Source organism: Antennarius striatus, chromosome 16 (assembly GCF_040054535.1).
Source record: "Antennarius striatus isolate MH-2024 chromosome 16, ASM4005453v1, whole genome shotgun sequence".
Classification (NCBI taxonomy): Eukaryota; Metazoa; Chordata; class Actinopteri; order Lophiiformes; family Antennariidae; genus Antennarius; species Antennarius striatus.
In genome coordinates, this window is record NC_090791.1 from 17,243,062 (window position 1) to 17,261,943 (window position 18,882).

Below are 18,882 nucleotides of genomic sequence, written 5' to 3' on the forward strand. Positions count from 1 at the left end.
ACATTTAATATTGCATAAATATGACATGAGGTTTATTTTTGAACAAAAACAGCGGAAGTTAGTACTTCTGTTAGGCAGCTCTGGTGGGCTTCATTGGAACGTATCTGCTCCGATCACATACAGTAGCAGCAGGCCTGCTCTAAATGAGTGTATTCAGAATGAGACAGGTAATTTCACTGCGGGGGCCTGAACCTGAGGAAATGACTACATACTTTTCTGCACACAGCAGGCGAGGAAACTAACTTATGATTAATGACATTTCATCGTCCAGGCTTTTAAGCTCAGGGAACGGAGAAGCTGAACAGCTTTGGTTCTTTGGCTTGGTGCTGAATTTGTGTCACAGAAAAGACACCAAGCAGCTATTATCATATTTTATTGGCTGCAGAAGTTAATCAATCCTCCTCTTTGTTTTTCAGAGCTTCTGGGTTCTGCAAAGAAAGTGAATGTCAACTTCCAGGATACAGATGGGTAAGTTACCCTGTTTCACTCCTCTGATCCCCCTCTCATCTATTTCCATTATCCCACCCCCCTCACCCTCTATACTCCTCTTTTAATATCTTCTCCACACCTCCTCTGGTCTCATCCATATTAAAGCTCTTCTGTTAGTTTCCCTTGGATCTTTGGATTAGAGGCTGGAGGAATCCTTTATCTGGTGCTCAATCGGAGGTCAGATTAAAATTAGTGTTTTACAATGAGATTATTGTCATTTAAATCCTTACAAATATATAATTAATGACTACTAGTAGTACCTAACTACTGAAGTAAACACTTACTGCTTCAATCAAACAAAAAGTTGTCACTATATTTTTTTAAATAGTTTTATTTCATAATATTTATTTATAATTTAGTGAAATCTCAACAGACGTGACTTTTTATTTTGTTTTATATTAGTCGGTCTGCAGACTCTACGAAAGAAGACTCCACGCCTCCGAACTCTTGGGGAATTTGCTTTGGTACATTTTGCAAATTAAGGGACGGCAGTGAGAAGGATCCTGTATATCAGGATTACTGAATGTGGACAAGAATTCATTTAGCCATTTAATCTGCTCCTGTTCCGGATTACAGAGATTCTTTCCTGGCCTATGCCACACCAACTCTTAGGAAAATCAGTCCTGTAGATTTTGATCGTTTGATCTACGACTTCAGGGGGACAGGTCTGGACTACACACCAGTCTACAACACAATGAAGCAACAGAATGAAGCAACAGACTGAGGCTCTATGTCTGCTGGAGTAAACACATGATGTTGATTTTGATTTACGCCGTTGTTATGGAGTCTTGACTGTCATTTATGGATGTAGAGAGGAACAACTTCTCGAGTCCTTGCAGTAAAATGAGTCGTGTCAATTTCCAAGCAATGACTCCTGAGGGATTATATAATGGAATAGAATAGAATAGAATTCAACACAATACAATGCAATACAATTTACAAAATGCAGCCCTGTTCTGTCCTTTGCTGCTACAAATGAAGCCACAGAGAGTTAAATATACTGACATATTTTTAGAGATAGCTCTACGTAAATGTTCAGCCCCTTCTTCTCTATGGTCCTAGAGACTTTCATGTCATTGTTGGTATTTTTGGAGCGTGAGTTGTTACTGTATTGTTTGCAGTACCTGTTCATTGATGATACAGGAAACGCTGGAAGTTCCTACTGTGAGTCATACCAGCGCCGGTCCTCATGAGGGTAATTCACACTGGGCTTCAAACTGTGCTGAATAAAGTGTTTTCTATAAAGATAAAGAGCAAAAGTAATCCTCGTCACGCTGCTCCACCACTGTAAGTGAAACTGAGCAGTATAGTCCAATTACTGAGTTTACTGTTATTGCCTTTTGGCCCCTTCACTCCTCTAACCTATTAAATCATCCATATTGGCTGATGCTAATGTGGCTGTGTGTGTTTGTCTGCGTTGCAAGTTGTAAATAAAGTTTAGGATAGAAATACATGAATCGAGCGTTTATTTTATTTTATAATGAGCACTCGTGGCTAATGAGTCTGCAGGAGTGTATTCATTTTGAATTCATTTACTCTTCTTGGCAATCGCTTGGAGACTGTTAATGAACTCGCTCTGTAAAGAAAAAAGCTCTTAATTGGAATCTTTCACCACAGAGATTGCTCATCTTCTCCGTGTGTGTTTGTGTGTAATACAGTTTCCTGGTGGTGTCAAACCGCTAGTGTTACACCGTCTTCAAAAACCAATAAATGTGGGTTTACATAATTAGAAAACAGAGTGGGAGCAAAGTGGAGAAGGAGAGCGAGTGGCGGTGGGGGAGAAGAAATAAACAGATAGGAGGGTTGTCACGTAGCGCGGCTCACGGGAGACTGCAGATGTGACTCAGAGTCTTTACAAACTCTGCCAAGCAGATCCTGTTTACTGTACGTGTGCTGTGTTTGTGCAGAGGCAGGAGTTTGGAGGGTGACAAAGCAGACGGAGTGAAAATACACCACACTGCAAATTTCAAATTACATATTTAACACTGTCAGAACAATTGATGGCCATCCAGTGTTTCCATGGGAACCACTGTGAAGGTGTTATATTACTAGCACTGCACTATGACAGCATCACCCAACAAACTCTTGCAGTGTAATAGCATAAACACCATAAGCCATGACACCATCACCCAGCAGACACTTCTGGTCTATGATGTCCTCACTGCACCCCTGGGTAGGTAGTAGGTGGTGGTGCTATTCTGGGGTTAACACTATTTAGAGTTCAGGGGTTCAGTCTGGTGATGCAAAACAATACAAAAACCAATGACAAAGTATTGATTTTTCCTTAAATAATAGCTTCACATTACATTTTACCAGGAAAATGGTGCCCTAAAAACCCAATGAGCTAACACAATATAAGACCTTTAAAGGGACGGAGCCAATGAGGAGAAGACGTGTCTGATAGTTAGTGTTGAGCATCGAGTGTTTTAGAACCAGTTCCACATTGGTACTGGTTTTAAATATAAAATGTCACAAAGAAAGAGATATGTTTGCTGCTTATTTTTAGGAATGAATATGATTATTTGGCAGTAGCTATGAAGATGCTGAGGTTCTCTCTGGGAGTGACCAGGAAGGATAGGATCAGGAATGAGTACATCAGAGGGACAGCACATGTTAGAGGTTTTGGAGATAAAGTCAGAGAGGCCAGACTGAGATGGTTTGGACATGTCCAGAGGAGAGATAGTGAATATATTGGTAGAAGGATGCTGAGATTTGAACTGCCAGGCAGGAGGCCTAGAGGAAGACCAAAGAGGAGGTTTATGGATGTAGTGAAAGAGGACATGAAGGTAGTTGGTGTGAGAGAAGAGGATGCAGAAGACAGGGTTAGATGGAGGACACTGATTCGCTGTGGCGACCCCTGAAGGGAGAAGCTGAAAGGAGAAGAAAAACTTGTGAAGATGTCTGACAGGAATTAAGAGGAAGATTTTTTTAAATTTATTTTAATATTAAATGAATTACTACATCAAATAAATAGATAAGGAAGGGAAACATTTGTAAACTGTGAAGCTTTGTCCACAAATGGGTGGTGAATGTTGGCTGGTTGCTGTGCTCAATGTTTCTCTACCTTGAATTTAAGTAGGAAATAATGAGACAGAATAATTCCTGCCTTCAGGGTGAAAATATGATTAGATAAGTATGTTAGTCGTCTTTACTCTCTGACAGCATAGCCATGAGGGCTTTCCTAGAACATATTGAACCCTCGAGCAAAGACTTAGTGACTCGGTGTCTACATTAACTCTCCTCCGGGGCCCAGTCAGAGATATTAGCTCCTCACCGAGACTCAGTGAGTTTTTAACTCCTCCTGACACGACCTGGGAACTATAGCAGAGCTCGTTTCATGAGATTCATGTCGGACAAATCCTGGAGCCAAACACATCACATGCAGACAGAGTGACACATTGATTAGCAAAGGAAGGACACAACGCAACATAAAACACAAGCCTCCTTCCTTCCTTCCTTCCTTCCTTCCTTCCTTCCTTTCTTCCTTCCTTCCTTCCTTCCTTCCTTTCTTCCTTCCTTCCTTCCTTCCTTCCTTCCTTCCTTCCTTCCTTCCTTCCTTCCTTCCTTCCTTCCTTCCTTCCTTCCTTCCTTCCTTCCTTCCTTTCTTCCTTCCTTGGGGAAATGTAGGTAATTTTGAAGATAAAGATATGCGGTACATCTCTCACTGATAGCAGGGCAGCCCTCAGCAGTAGCAACATGGTGGTGGCGGCTGATGGCCCTGCTGAAATTGAAGCTATTGATACCATTATGCTGGCAAATCTGTAAATACTAGTTGGGAAGGACAAAGGTACATAAAATCGGCTTGAAAACCTGGAGGTTAAGTCACATTTGAGAAGAGAACAAGGCTAACAACGACTTCTTTAGCTCATTGTTGTGTCCTTGTATCATGAAGTGTTGTTCCTGTCACTTAGCGACACCAACAGCTGGAGCTGAGTACCAGCACTTGTTTTGTCATCTGATTTATTATCACATGAAGGCTGTGCAGTCAAAGTAGCTATAGTAAAAACTGTGTTGTAGCACTAAAAATAACTAGTGTTATGATTTAAGTTATTATATAGAGCAAGGGTGTCACACACATTTTCACCGAGGGCCGCATCAGCATAACGGCTGTCCTTAAAGGGCCAGATGTAACTAATACATGTAACTAAATTTAACTCAATGTAATGTGAAATAGATGTAACTACTCCTTAATGTTAAATAACTGAATTTATTACTTATTCAAGTTACAAACAATACAGTTGCACAGAAAAAATATGTTTCTCTGTTGTAACATAAATCCTTTTAATTTGGTTGTGAAATCCACAAAACTCCATCAATGAAGGACTGAATTATCCAATGAATGAAGAAAAATGACATCAAACACAAGTTAGGACATTAGCTTCGTTCAAAACCTTATTGTCAGAGTTAAAATTGGCTTAATTACTGCATTGTGGGAAATGTAGTTTCTGATCAAAGCATGCTTTTGACCTAATTTGATTATATTTTTGTTAAATACTGACACTGGGATAAATCTTCTCATCTATTCCTTCCTAAGAGAGCAGAAATCAGACAAACCGTCATTTGGAACAGCAGAAGGTTTTCATTTTGAGCCCCTACCAATCTGCTGCTGGTGTCCCCATTCCAGTTTTTATCTGGAAAGACCAGTTTTCAGAATCTTCCCGCGACACTTTGTTAACCGTCCCTTTAGTATTTGAGTCAGCGGCTGCTGCAGGTTGTAGTTTGCAGATGTCGACTGGATGCGTCCAATAAATGTATTCAACACTTGATCTAATCTGCTGCTTAGCAAATGTTCAGATTCTTGCTCCAGGCTGTGAACATTTATCAGCAGCACCAAAACCTGCAGTGTATGAATCTGTTATCACCATTTATAGTCAACAGTTGTAGTTATTAAAGCATGCATCCATCCATCTATCCATACATACAGTACATACATCCATTCATACATACAGTATACACTGGAGTATAGGTACACCCCAAATGCGTCGCCACTACATCATAAGGCTAGACCACAGATTAGATGAAGTGTAGCGTGATTGGCTGCAGGTTTTCTTTGTAATAAATATTCTGCTATGAAGACGTGCAGGAGGGGGAAGGACAGAACTCTGGACTGGAGCAGAGAGGAGAAGAGAGGAAGATCAGGCAGGAAATGGAGTTAGATGAATAACTAATGGAGGAGGGGGACGAGAGGGGCAGCTCCACGGGGGGAAGTAGTATCAATTTTGCATAACAGGTTTTACTACTTGGCAAAGCGAGGGCATTCCTTCCCCTCCCCCCTCAGACACACAGAGTGTGTGTTTTATTTAGCATTGTGCTGCATGGTGTAAATGTGTCCCTGTTTAACCCTGATGAAGAGAGCAGGAGGATGAAGAGGGAGTCGTTGCTGGGATGTAGAGGAAGGCGACGACCCGTGGTCGGTAGGGAAGAAGGGTGGTCCACTGGTATAAATACAATTCAGGATAAAGCTTTACTGTTTCTTAAGTGAGATACAGGAAATGGAATATTTCAGCAGTCAAGTGTAGTCTTGATTTCTTTTGTTTTGTTTCCATGATACATCACCGCAAAGTATTTGCGTGTCCGTCCTTCCATCCACCAAATATCTTCGCAACCGTTGCAGATAAAAAGATGAAAGAAAAAGCACATTACTCGGGCGGCAAAGGGGATGAAAATGAGATGATGACCTTGACCTTGAGAAAACATAGGTCAAGGTCAAATTTCAATTTTTGTACATTTTTTTGCACGTATCTCATATCTCTAACAAGTTGAAACAAAAGGCGTTATATTCAGGGAGGCAAGGGTGAACATTAGATCAACATTACATCACAACATTGACCTTGAAAAACTAGTTGAAGGTCAAATTTTCCCTTTCATACCTTTTTATGTACACATCCCTGAAACCTGATGACATACAATCACAAAACAAAAAGCAACATTTTCAGGAAGTCAGTGGCACAAAAATGTGATGATGACCTTCACCTTTGGAAAACAAGGTCAATGTCATACTCGATAGTACAATATAGAATCAATTGCTGCGACCATTATGACAGAAGGTCAGGGTCAAATTTTGAATTCTGGTGTGTCAAGGGATGTTGCAGTCTATGTCTGCCTTGTTACAAATTGGACCGAGTGGTGATCGTCTTCTTTTGTCTGTTCTGCCTGAGGTATAACTCGCACACTTTTCGATATTTTGTCATGAAATATCATGTGTACCCCTATAATGGGTGGGTGCCTAAGCACGTAAAATGTATTCACATACGTTTGAACAGCACCAGTCATCATCATACTGAGGAGGTGACTTCCTGTCTAAATAGAAAACACATCTTGGAGTGCAGTAAACGCTCCAGCAGCGATTCTGAGACGGTTTTCCTTTCTTCACTGGGCTCCTCTGTCGTAACAAGCCCGGAGCAAACTTTGACCAACGCTCCACTGACCAGCTGCTTTCGTTTCATGGGTCATCACTTTAAAGCCTGACCCCCTCTTAAAGCTGTCCGACGGGGTTGTCAGGAGACGCTGTTGGTGTGTGTGAGATGAGATGTGTGTGAGGGAACACAGAGATGTCATGTGTGCGTGCAGTCATGTTTGCCTCGGTCCTCAGGTCATGCATGTTCTCATCTTCTCTCACCCTCCCGTGATCGTCCATCAACGCTAGCGTGTCAATCTCATCTGCTACAAACAACACAACATTATCCTTTACATAATGTACTCGACTCTTGTGCATTTATTTTGTCCTCCATCTCACCATTAGATGTTTGTAATCCCCCGGCTGTTACATCTGTTTGTCATGCTGGCCTCTGTGTTTGTGGTCATGTGGTGTAAAAACCTCCAGAGCTGCAGAACTGACGCCGACGTGACGCGTCTTGTTCTGCCTGTGCAGGTTCTCTCCGCTGCATCATGCCGCGCTCAACGGGAACCTGGAGCTCATCACTCTGCTGCTGGAGTCGCAGGCCGCTGTGGACATCAGAGACCAGAAAGGTGAGAGCAGAAAAGTACGATGTGTGTGGAGCAGACGCAGAGGGAAAGCAAACGCTGCTGTATCGGTCCGGCTCCCACACACAGATACTGAGCGATCAATAATCTTGAATATAAGGTGTTGATGTTCTGCCTGTGTGTTTTTTGTACGAGCAGGTATGCGGCCGCTGCATTACGCCGCCTGGCAGGGGAAGGCGGAGCCTATGAAGATGCTGCTGAAATCTGGTTCATCTGTGAACGGCCAATCAGATGAAGGACAGATTCCTCTCCACCTGGCAGCTCAGCATGGTCACTATGACGTGGTGAGTGAAAACACATTACCTAAAAAACAAAGTTCGGAGTGAAGGATGAGGCCAATCCAACCAGGAATCGGTCCAGAAGCATCCCTGTTTCTGAAGCAGAGAACGGGCTTCATCGCTGCTGAAATGGTGTGTTTCCCAGTGATTGGCTCCTTTAAAGCATCTGTAATCATATAGATATATATCTATAGACAACTATATTGATTGTGAAAGCGGTCAGTCATTGGGACAATCCCACAGAGTAAACAATGATCATGAAAATGAAGTATGAAAAGAAAAGCTAAAGTCACAAGAACACACGGGCTAGGTCTTTACTACACGAACAAGAAGGAGATCCGATCCCAGCTGATGTTGTCTACATGCCCTAACACATGATAACACGTGGTAAAGAACTCAGATGTTTGCTCCTATGTTGAACCAAATTAGGGATGTCGTCTCGTATCTCAAATAACTCGTATGTCAAGCAGCTTGTATCTCGAGAATCTACTGTAGTATTTACCTTCTGTAACAATAGACTAAAATAGACTGTTTCTCATCATTTTTAAACCTTCACCTTTTAAACCTTCACCTTTTAATCCAACTTCTCTGCGTCCATGAACATGGACCCGCTGCAGGCCGACTAGAATCAAAATCATTTAGGGGCACAAACAGGACAGACTGATTATCGTGTGTCTTCAGTACGAACAGCTTCCTGACTTTCCTCTCCTAGTCTTTCCTATGACCTTTTGACCTTTTTTTTTAGCAAAACAGAAAGCAGTCTCACATTTAATGTGACAGGAGGATGAAGAGCATCGAGTTATTGTGATATATGTTGATGATGTGACCCTCTTCTCTTCTGTCCTGTTCAGACATCTTCCATAATCTAGGTTCTGAGCGTAGCATTAGCGTGTGTGTTTTTTGTGTAACACGTGTGTCCTTGTTACCTAATAATAGTTTCACAACGACATAAGTGACAGATTAGATTGTATTCCAGATTATAAGTGGAGAATTTGAGAATGAAGACAAACTGACCTGTTTTTTAAATCTAAAATCTGATCCCCAGTAACTCTGGGATGTTGAGGGTCTGTAGGACATTTGGGGATCTGCTCAGTCCATGTGCTTCTCCTCTGGTAACCTGTGACCTCACAGATTCCTCTCTCCAGTTAACGGTGTTCTTTTAGCCATCAGAGTCTAGCAAAGGTCGCCGCAGGTATGGAGATAGCCAGCCAAACATTCTGGTTTCCATAGCAGCTGCTCTGACGTTCACACACACTCCAGCTCATGGCTGGCCCGGTGTAACGAGTCTTTTTCATGGAAGCTGTGATTATTTTCTTTGTTCTCGAACTCGATTTAACTCACGGAGGTTTAGTTTCTGACTGACGCAGCTGAAGCGGATGCTGACAGGATGGAGAGGCTAGTGGAATACTCCGTAAAGGAGACACTGAGTTGAATTAGTGAACGAGCGACGGGCTTGATATGTCACGACTGATTGGACAGAGCTCTGTGAGAGACATCCATCAATACTATTGAGACAACAGCTTCAGGCTATTGTCTCAATAACAGTTCAATTCAATTAGATTATTACAAAACGTTATCTCAAGGCTCTTTCCAGGTAAAGCAGGGAAAAACCTGCTTTTATAGAACCCAACTTGTCCCACATGAGCAAGAACTTTGGCGACGTAGGCAAGGAAAAGCTTTTTGAACATATACTCAATATTCAGCCATCTGCTTTGAATGGAGAAATAGACACACCATAGGTTCGTAAAAGTGTCTAAATCATTCTTAGCTCTGAAATAGTTAAAATCGATTCTGATTCTTGTTTGACACATTCTTCTTAAAATAGCTCCTGCACCTCAGTCAGACGAACCTTCAACCTTTTTCCTCCTGCTTGGATAAAATCGACATCTTTGCTTGGTCCAGAAGAAAGTTTAGAATCTGCCTAATCCTTTTTTTAAAATTTTTCCTCCGTTTCAAAAATACACTCCAAAAACAGGAATAGATTGTGGCTGTTAAGGGCTTTGAAAGGAAAAGGAGGATTTAAATTCTATTCAGGCTTTTACCGATGCAGAGATGCTAGAACAGGACAGTGATCTATGGCTCTGGTTCCTGTTGGAACACGAGCTGCTGCATTCTGGTTTCAGACTAATGATGTTTTTCTCCCTCACATGCTGTGTGTGTGTGTGTGTGTGTGTGTCTCCAGTCGGAGATGCTGCTGCAGCACCAGTCCAATCCATGCATCGTGGATAATGCAGGAAAAACGCCTCTGGATCTGGCCTGTGAGTTCGGCAGAGTCGGGGTAAGAAACCCATCGATTCAGAGTTTAATAAGAGGAGCAGAAACCAACGACAGCCTGTGGATCTGATCATGTGTTCTGTGTGTGTATGTGTGTGTGTGTGTGTGTGTGTGTGTGTGTGTGCAGGTGGTTCAGTTGTTGTTGTCCAGCAACATGTGTGCTGCTTTACTGGAACCTAAAAAGGGAGACACCAGCGACCCCAACGGAACGTCTCCTCTGCACCTGGCCGCCAAGAACGGACACATCGACATCATCAGGTACACAACGCCAACCTTCCAGGAATGCTCTGACACACACACACACACACACTCACACACAACACACACATGCACGCACACACACACACACACACCAATTTTCCATGACGCTGGAAAATTCTAAAAAACTTCCAGTGTTCACATTTTCAACAATAAACTAAAAATTCCCACTATAATCCCACTATAATAATACATGGAAGTGTTTGTTGAGAGACAGTTAACTGAGGTTGTGTTGAATCTGACTCTCTGTTGGACTTCATGACGACCGTACATAAAAATGTGACAACTTTATGAGTAAAAACAGAGGCAGGTAAAAACAGAGAGGTCCGTATGGAGTTCACTAGAATGAATGGGTTTGATGCCTTCAGGAGCTTGTTGGGAAAACGTGTTCGTATCACAGCACACGAAACAAAATGATCAGATTATCCACAGCGTCACGGAAAACGTGTCCCACAGGGAGGTGAAGACCTGTACGGTCGATCCCAACCCGTTTAGCTGAGAGGTGCATCTAAGTCCTGTTTCTGATTTTGAGAGAGAGCGTCATGGCAAAGAGACATTTGTCGTCATGGCGAGGACGGCGTTCAGGGTGAAGGATGGCAGCAGAATAGTGTGTGTCACTCCAAATGAACACACACCACAGAGGCTGTTTTACCCCTCAGCGTTCCAAAACCATCCTGAAAGACATAGGTTCGTGTGTGTGTGTGTGTGTGTGTGTGTGTGTGTGTGTATTGTGTGTTTGCTTTGCTTGACCAGACAAAAATGAAGGGAAGAGAAACAGAAAGTCGTGATTGGACTCCAGTCCAGGGAAGATAAGACGGAGGGAACTAACTGGAGTTGAGCCACGCTTTCATCAGAACGGTTTCATGTTAGTCTGAAGACTCGGATGAGGAAGGATTGATGGAAGCAAAGATACTGAATTCATGAAAAATACATCTGAATAATTGCCTTGATGTACGGCTGCTGTATGCCGTTGGTCTTTGTGTCTCTGAGATGGTTCCTCGTGTTCTCCACAGTTTAAACTCTTGTTATAACGTGTTTAGGACCTGATTTACTTGAGTTTTGATTGAGCAGCTAGCAGAGAGCTTTATTAGTATTTAAATTGTAAATGTAAGACATTACATGCCTGCAGTAGTAATATGTAAGATTCTGTTCACTCTAAATAAGATGACTCAAAAACTACCAGAGGGGTTTCTACAAAATGTGGTCCAGAGAAGAACCAATAATATCTGGTACCAGCAAGTGTAAAGGAATGATCTATCCAGAGAGTGTTCATTCAAACCAACATGTTCCACCTTCACTGAGGACATTATGTCTCCACCTAGTCCTGATGTTGACTGTCAGATCCACAGATTTCCATTAAACTTGGTGTAGAGGAAGGGTCAGATGTAGGTTTAATAGTTAATGTAAATTTTAAATTCAAACATGATTATAATTTAAATATTGAGTCATTGAGACCTTAATGTGATCTATGACACAGCCCCAAGTGTTTCAGATGGGACACTTGTGTTATTTCAGCTATAAATGCTCGTCGTCGGGGGGAACAAATAGACTTATGGTGACATGTTCAGAGGGGACAGAATTCAGAGACGGACTAAAGCCTGATTGGTTCAGTCGTTTGATTGTTCACCTCTAAATCAGAGACGATGTCGCTTTGATTTCCTGGTTTTTCATGACTCTTTTTCCTGTTTCACCGTCTCTTTCCAATCCCTCGTTCATCTCGTTGCTTGTCTTCACTCCCTCCTTCCTTCATCATCTCTCACTCCATCTCCATGAACCCCTCCCCGTACTCACACTTCCTCCTGTCTGCCCTCCTCTCCTGCTTCCAGGCTGCTGATCCAGGCGGGCATCGACATCAACAGACAGACCAAAGCCGGCACGGCCCTGCATGAAGCAGCTCTGTGTGGGAAGACCGAGGCAGTGAGACTCCTGCTGGAGGTAAGCAGAACTTCAGTGGGGACTAGAACTCATGTCACACACCAACTCCAACCCCCCAGCATCAGGAGAACAACACCCGAAAGCTGGTCGCTCCCTTTAAACACCAGAGCTGCAGACTCAACCACCTTGAGATCCATCTTTTCATCATCGATGCATCAGTGACAGGAAGTCATTGTTGATGCTTAGATATCATTTCACCTTCACTGCGTCAAATAATCCACTACATTTATATAGATCTCACCCCCCCTGTGTTACTGTTGTAGTGCTGTGTAGTCCACTCAGCCTCAGTCACCCGGGGGTAGCCTCAAACATAACCCATGACCCGCATTCCGATAAGCAGCTGAAGACAAGACGATTATAAATATACTTACTGTAAAAATCGTCTCGTCTTTAAGAAATGAATGAATTATTTACTGTTACACATAAAACACATTTGATAACCTTATAAATGTTTAAATGAATAAAATATAGAACAATGAAGATAAAGTGTTTCCCCCGGGTCCCTTGTCTCGTTTCAGGTGGTTTTTCAGCTCTTCAGCCGTTCACCTTTGAACTTATATTATTTAATTTCATTAAATTAAAGACGATCAAATATTCTAACAAGATTTGAACTTTTCTCTCCGTGTCGGGACAATAGATGAGATTGGAGTCATGTAAACAAAAGTCCGTCATCACAACGTTTGTGGCGTACAGAGAGTACCCCGAGGAAGGACTGGATGTCATTTTTTCATTAATTGAATTAAAGCACAAATATTTATTCATTTATTAAAACAAAGGGCTTTTTTTTTTTAATGCATCGTGAGAATCTATGGATGGAATCTTGGAGATTTTTTGCCGTTAAATAAAAATGGCTGCGGGCCAGCCGTCCAGGTTGAGGATGAAAACCAGCTCACTGATATGAACCTGTTACCTGTCACTGTTCACCACAACACATACATCAGATCTTTACCGTCTAAAAAGACTTTTACTGAGCTACCACTGACTAGGGTTGCTTGAGAAGTATGAAAATAATTCAAAGCCTTGTATTTTAATCATGAAATTTAAAAAAACAAAAAACAACTATCCTGCATCTCCATGTAATATCACAAAGACAGTTATGAAAACTAATGCTGCACGCTCAGCAATACAGGTTGAAGGAAATTACCCATCCGTGCCGGTGTCATTAAAGTCCCACGGGGGGTTATGAAAACAACAGAGGGAATGTGTTTTAATGGCTGTGAGGGTTCCAGCATGAGAAACTCATTCTGTCATTTAAACCCTGGACTCTTAAAGGTTAGGAGTTTTTACCCTGGAAGCATCTTTAGTCTGCATGTATCTCTGTGCTTTGACCTATTTTCAGCAGATCTGAAAGTGATATTGCTCTGCAGCTTTTTTTTGCTTTTCCAGTTGAAATATGATAGGATGATGGGGGGGGGGGGGGTGAGAAAGGATGGGTCGTCAAGGGTTTAAGGTCACTGATGTCTGCTTTCTTCATTAAACTGGAACGAGAAGCTCTGAGTCATCTCAGTTTATGTGTCCATTAAAAAAATATAAGAGAAAATATAATATAATAATATAATATAATAGTCGTCCTCTCTCCTCTACAGAGCGGTATCAACGCCACCGTGAGAAACACCTACAGCCAGACGGCCCTGGACATCGTCTACCAGTTCACCGCCACACAGGCTAGCAGAGAGATCAAACAACTGCTGAGGGGTAGGATGGATGGATGGATGGATGGATGGATGGATAGATGGATGGATGGATGGATGTGCTAAGCCAAGCTAACTGTCTGCTGGCAGAAAGCTGTTTATTTGCCGTACAGGCTAAATATATCAATTATTGGAGTCTCCTTCAACGTTAAAGTGCTTCTTTAATTCTTGCTTTCCAAAAAACAACGTGCGTGTTTGAAATGAGAACGTCAGCTGATGATGTAATGACAGTTTTATTGTATAGGATTGTATTTCACAAAACACAGACACAATCTACAATCTATAATCTATAATAATGTGTATTTAGGGATTGTGTCTTGTGTTTTTTGTGGGTCAGACGCGTCGGCGGCCCTTCAGGTTCGGGCTCTGAAGGATTACTGCAACAACTACGACCTGACCAGCCTGAACATCAAGGCAGGAGACGTCATCACGGTAACCGCCCACCAAACGCACGTCAGTCTGGTCAGACGCACGTTTCTGACATCAAATGATTTTAGACGAGGCGTTTTTTGAGGTTCCAGATATTCACGCGTCCGTTTCTTACTTATTTTATTCCTGTAATGTCTTTGCTTTTTGTGAACAACGTCAAGTTTCATGTCTTCACATCCCAGAGGATATTTTCCAGTGATTATTTTAGATCAAACTCTCAAAATCTGGTAGATTTTTCTACGAGTCAGACATGTCTGTGGAAACATTTAGGGTTATGTGCTGTCCTGACCCAAAGTGATAAATATAATTATCAATTCTAATTAGTTAAAATTAGAAATTAAAATAAAAAAAATTAGTTAAAAAAAATTTTAATTACAAAAAAAAAGTGTCTGTGGTCTGTGTAGATATGAATTGTCCTTCCCAGAGCCCATGTTGTGTTCAGGCCGTCTGATAACGGATTAGAAGATTCTGTTTTTGCATTTTTATAGATTAAGGAGAAGAATCCCACCTCAGTTCCTGCTCTTTGACTAAAAATTGTTCTGTTCTAACCAGTAGAGCCAGTTTCTGTGAAAACACTGCACTGCAAAATGTAAGAAATCGTTGAAAATATTAAAAGATTCTTCATTCAATTAATTTCATTGTGAAACTGGACAGGTTTTGGAGCAGCACCCCGACGGACGCTGGAAAGGCTGTATCCATGACAACCGGACGGGAAATGATCGAGTGGGCTACTTCCCTTCTACCATGGTGGAAGTCATCAGCAAGCGCACAGGTGTGTGTGTGTGTGTGTGTGTGTGCGTGCACTCGTGTTTGTGTGTGCATGTGATGGTGTTGGAGTACCTATTAATGTTGACTGACTGGAGGAAGCGTGGCTCTAATCTGTCGGGGCTCTGAAACACGTTTGGAGTAAAGGCAACGGAAGAACGTAGACAAAGACAGGAAAAGAGGACGATGAAGGAAGTGAAGGAAGGAGCCCTTCAGATTAACGTCTCATTAGACACCCCCCCCGCACGATGCAGGTTAGGAAACGAACATCAGCACATTTCATAGAGTTTATCAGGCTGGGAGAGAAGCTCTGCAGCACATCGGACCCAACACCCACCTGTCCTAGTCCAGGCGTTACGTCTGCACACGTCATCTGGCAAAACCCAGAATTTCTTCTGTTAGCTTAGTATAAGTAGCCCAGAATCATCAGCTGGGGTAAAGAACTAGTCTAAATCTGTTAAAAAGGTAAGAAAATTTGATCATCTGATGCGCAAATTCTACGCACTGAGTATTCACACTAGTTTTATTCCCATTTATGTCCAACAAATGAGCTAATCTAACCTAAGTGGTATCAATCCTCCAATTTAGCACTAACACAAAGCTATGAGGTATAATCTAAGTTTTTATGACAATACAGACCAACTAACCACCGAAGATTCCGCCCTTTATCTTAATGTCTTCTCTCCGTTTTGTTTCACCAAATGAACGTCTAGCTCTCTGGTGGGATCTCCAGAGAACGTTCGCATCCATTCCTCATCCTTTAGCGCCGTGACGCCGTCAGGAAGAGGCTCAGATTTCTAAACTGAATTCTTGTCTGTCTGTAGGACTGGTACCTGGTGTCCATCTGTCTGTCTCTCTGTCGTGTCATGTCTGCTTGGTCCTCGTCTGGATATCTGTCTGTCCTTTATGATCTCTGCTCGTCTCCATGTCGTCACATGATTCTCATTCTCATCACTCGTGTTTCCTCTCTCACGTTCTGGTCATCTCTGTCTTCATTGGTCACCTGAATGGACTCTCTGGTCCATTTACATCTACGTGTCAGTAAAATCCCTTTGGTGTAGTCTGATCCTGATCAGAACACCACGTAGCTCAGACAGCTAAACTCACGCTCGGGGCTGCAGCAGCTGTTTTAGCGTTTGCCCCGCTGTTTCAACAAATTTTAATTGTATTTTTCCCCGTTCAGTCCCTTCTGCACGGCGCTATGACTGATTTACCCCTTTATTCTTCAGACCAGATGCTACATCAGCGTGGTTTTTGTAATTGGTGACGAGGACATCAGTAAAACATAGATTTTATTTGAAAATATTTTCCTAAAATGTATCCTTCAGATTGACTTGTAGTAGTGTCCACCAGAAGTAAAAAGCTTTTCTCAAGCACTAAAGTTAATCTCTACAGCAAAAAAGTAAACTGATCAATCATTGACTTGATAGAGGATAGAACCTGTACATTGTCCACCTCAATACTTACTTAGGATAGCGGTTTCCAGCCAACTGTAGATATTTTGTAGAGCTGTCTTGAGATTTATTGGCTTTGTAATCACTTTTGCACCCTCTTTTGATGCTAAAAGCTTTTTGGCTTTTCAACAAAGTCCTCGTGTGAAGCTCTAGTAGGAACAGTTTGTACTCGTTGTCCAAAGACAACGGCAGACTTTATGAGTTTGGATGAAGAAAAGTGCAGCTCACCACCAACATGTTCACATTCTGTTGCACATTCACCATCCATCTCCTCGTGTCCGACTCCACGTTTCATTCCAGCGACATTGGTCCTCTCTGTTTCTTCGTCTACATCTGCCGTGTCCATCACAAGCTTTGATTTCTTGTTGATTTTTAAACCTCAGCCTTTGTTTTTAATTTTTCTTTTTTTTCCCCCTTCTTTCTTGCGTGTAATTCTCTGTTCTGTTGTTTGTTTGTTTGTTTGTTTGTTCCGTGGCGGTGCTTCACTGTTGGCCGGCTGCGTGTGCGTGTGTGTCGTCACGGTGGCTCGTATCTAGGTTTGGCCAGCACAGTCATTTGCACTCAACAGTTTCAAAAGATACCGCTGGTTCCTCCGGCGACGGTTGCCCCTGCCAACGCGGTAGTCAACGGCAACGACACCACGTTCCATCAGATCCATATCCTGCCTCCACCGCCTCCTCCTCCACCACCACATTCCCATCAGCCACTGCTTCCACTTTTCACTTCCTTTGGCTATAACAAGTCGCCCGTGACAACTCCACAGGGAGACACACCCACTGCCCCAGGTACACGCCCCCTCTTTCATTATTATTATTATTATTATTATTATTATTATTATTATTATTATTATTATTATTATTATTATTATTATTATTATTATTATTATTATTATTATTATTATTAAAGCTTCAAAAGATGCTTTCAGCTTGAATAAACTCTATTTCTGATTGGTCATTTGAGATTCTAAACAGGTGTTCTTGCTGTTCTAAGAAGGCATCCATTGAAGTTTTCTGTTACGAATCATTATTTATGTGATTTCATGTACTTGTTTGCTCATACTGTACGGCTTTTGTTTTGCTGTTTCATATCCATCACTGAGAGTCAGAGGCAACTTTTTGGACGGGAAAGATGAGAAAATGCATTTTGTTTGTCTGTCATTGCTTTGAATATGTGAGACAGTCACTCAGAGAACATCATACTAAAAACCTATTCCACAGGTGTTTCATTGACATAAACCATCCAGATGTAATTATTTATCACACCTCCATGCAGACTTGAAAACGCACTGGACATACTTATATTGTTCCATCGTTTCTGTGAAGGACTGCGCCGTTCCTGCGCTGGATTCCGATTGGCTGCAGATTCCAGGCTATATATTTAAACTGAGATTTAATGAAATTTGTTTTCTCAAAAAATGGGCGGAGCTTTTGAAAGTTTCAAGGTGAAAATGGAGCTTTTATTTCTTGCAGAGGATATATCTCTGGTACTGTTGTTGCATTACTGATCTTTACCCGAGGACTGTCTACTTATTTTGTGTCGCAGCTTAAAGTTGGCGACAATCTCAGCTGATCCTGAGTGTAAGCTTTTTGAAATTGTCTCTGTCGTGTAAACAAAGATGGCGCTGCAGGAGAAGATTTGTGAAATCAACATTTGTCCTGATCGTGATGTTTGAGGATTAGTTGTTTATTCTGGAATGAGCCACAAACACACCAGAGTAGATAAGACAAAGCTTCACTCCTGTGGTGCATCCTAACAATGGATGAAGGGTCCAGGTTCCTGTAGTGATCCCCCACCACACACACACACACACACACACACACACACACACACACACACACACACACACACACACACACACACACACACACACACACACACACACACACCTCAGACCTGTGTTGAGTTGTTTTGTGTTGGAAGTCTTGCTTCCTGGTTCTTCGTGGTTGTTGTCCCTCCTCTTCCTCCTGGTTCTCTCCTCTCTCACGCCGCTGTCCCTTCCTCCCAGACGACCTGCTCGTCTCCACACAATCATCACACAACTGTGTGAACAACCGTGTCTCTGTTGTGTCTTCTTCCTGAGTGTTGCCTGATCCTATTAACCTCAGTGGCACCTTTGGAGTGTGTGTCAGTGTGTGTGTGTGTGTGTGTGTGTGTGTGTGTGTGTGTGGCGATGATGAAGGAAACAATGGAAATAAGTATCATGGGAATTTTTAATACCTTTGAATTAAAAATGTAATATTTCAGGAAGTTAATATCTCTATAATGACACTTTAGTCGGAGGTGTTGCTTTGATATTAAGAAGTGATATTTTCTCAGCTAGAATTT

General features: G+C 42.1%; 1 protein-coding gene across 7 annotated transcripts in view; it reads left to right on the forward strand.

Annotated features, from left to right (window-relative positions):
• Positions 1-18,882, forward strand: part of caskin1 (CASK interacting protein 1) — an 86,528-nt gene that overhangs the window by 46,111 nt on the left and 21,535 nt on the right. For 5 of the 7 annotated variants that reach the window (XM_068335974.1, XM_068335975.1, XM_068335977.1 and 2 more), the window contains exons 2-11: positions 417-468; positions 7,361-7,458; positions 7,612-7,757; positions 9,934-10,029; positions 10,153-10,283; positions 12,110-12,218; positions 13,805-13,913; positions 14,247-14,341; positions 14,993-15,110; positions 17,094-17,342. In XM_068335974.1, the coding sequence (XP_068192075.1) occupies positions 417-468; positions 7,361-7,458; positions 7,612-7,757; positions 9,934-10,029; positions 10,153-10,283; positions 12,110-12,218; positions 13,805-13,913; positions 14,247-14,341; positions 14,993-15,110; positions 17,094-17,342 (1,203 nt within the window). The remainder of the gene's footprint in view (positions 1-416; positions 469-7,360; positions 7,459-7,611; positions 7,758-9,933; positions 10,030-10,152; positions 10,284-12,109; positions 12,219-13,804; positions 13,914-14,246; positions 14,342-14,992; positions 15,111-17,093; positions 17,343-18,882) is intronic. The other 2 variants (XM_068335978.1, XM_068335979.1) reach the window with 1 other exon arrangement.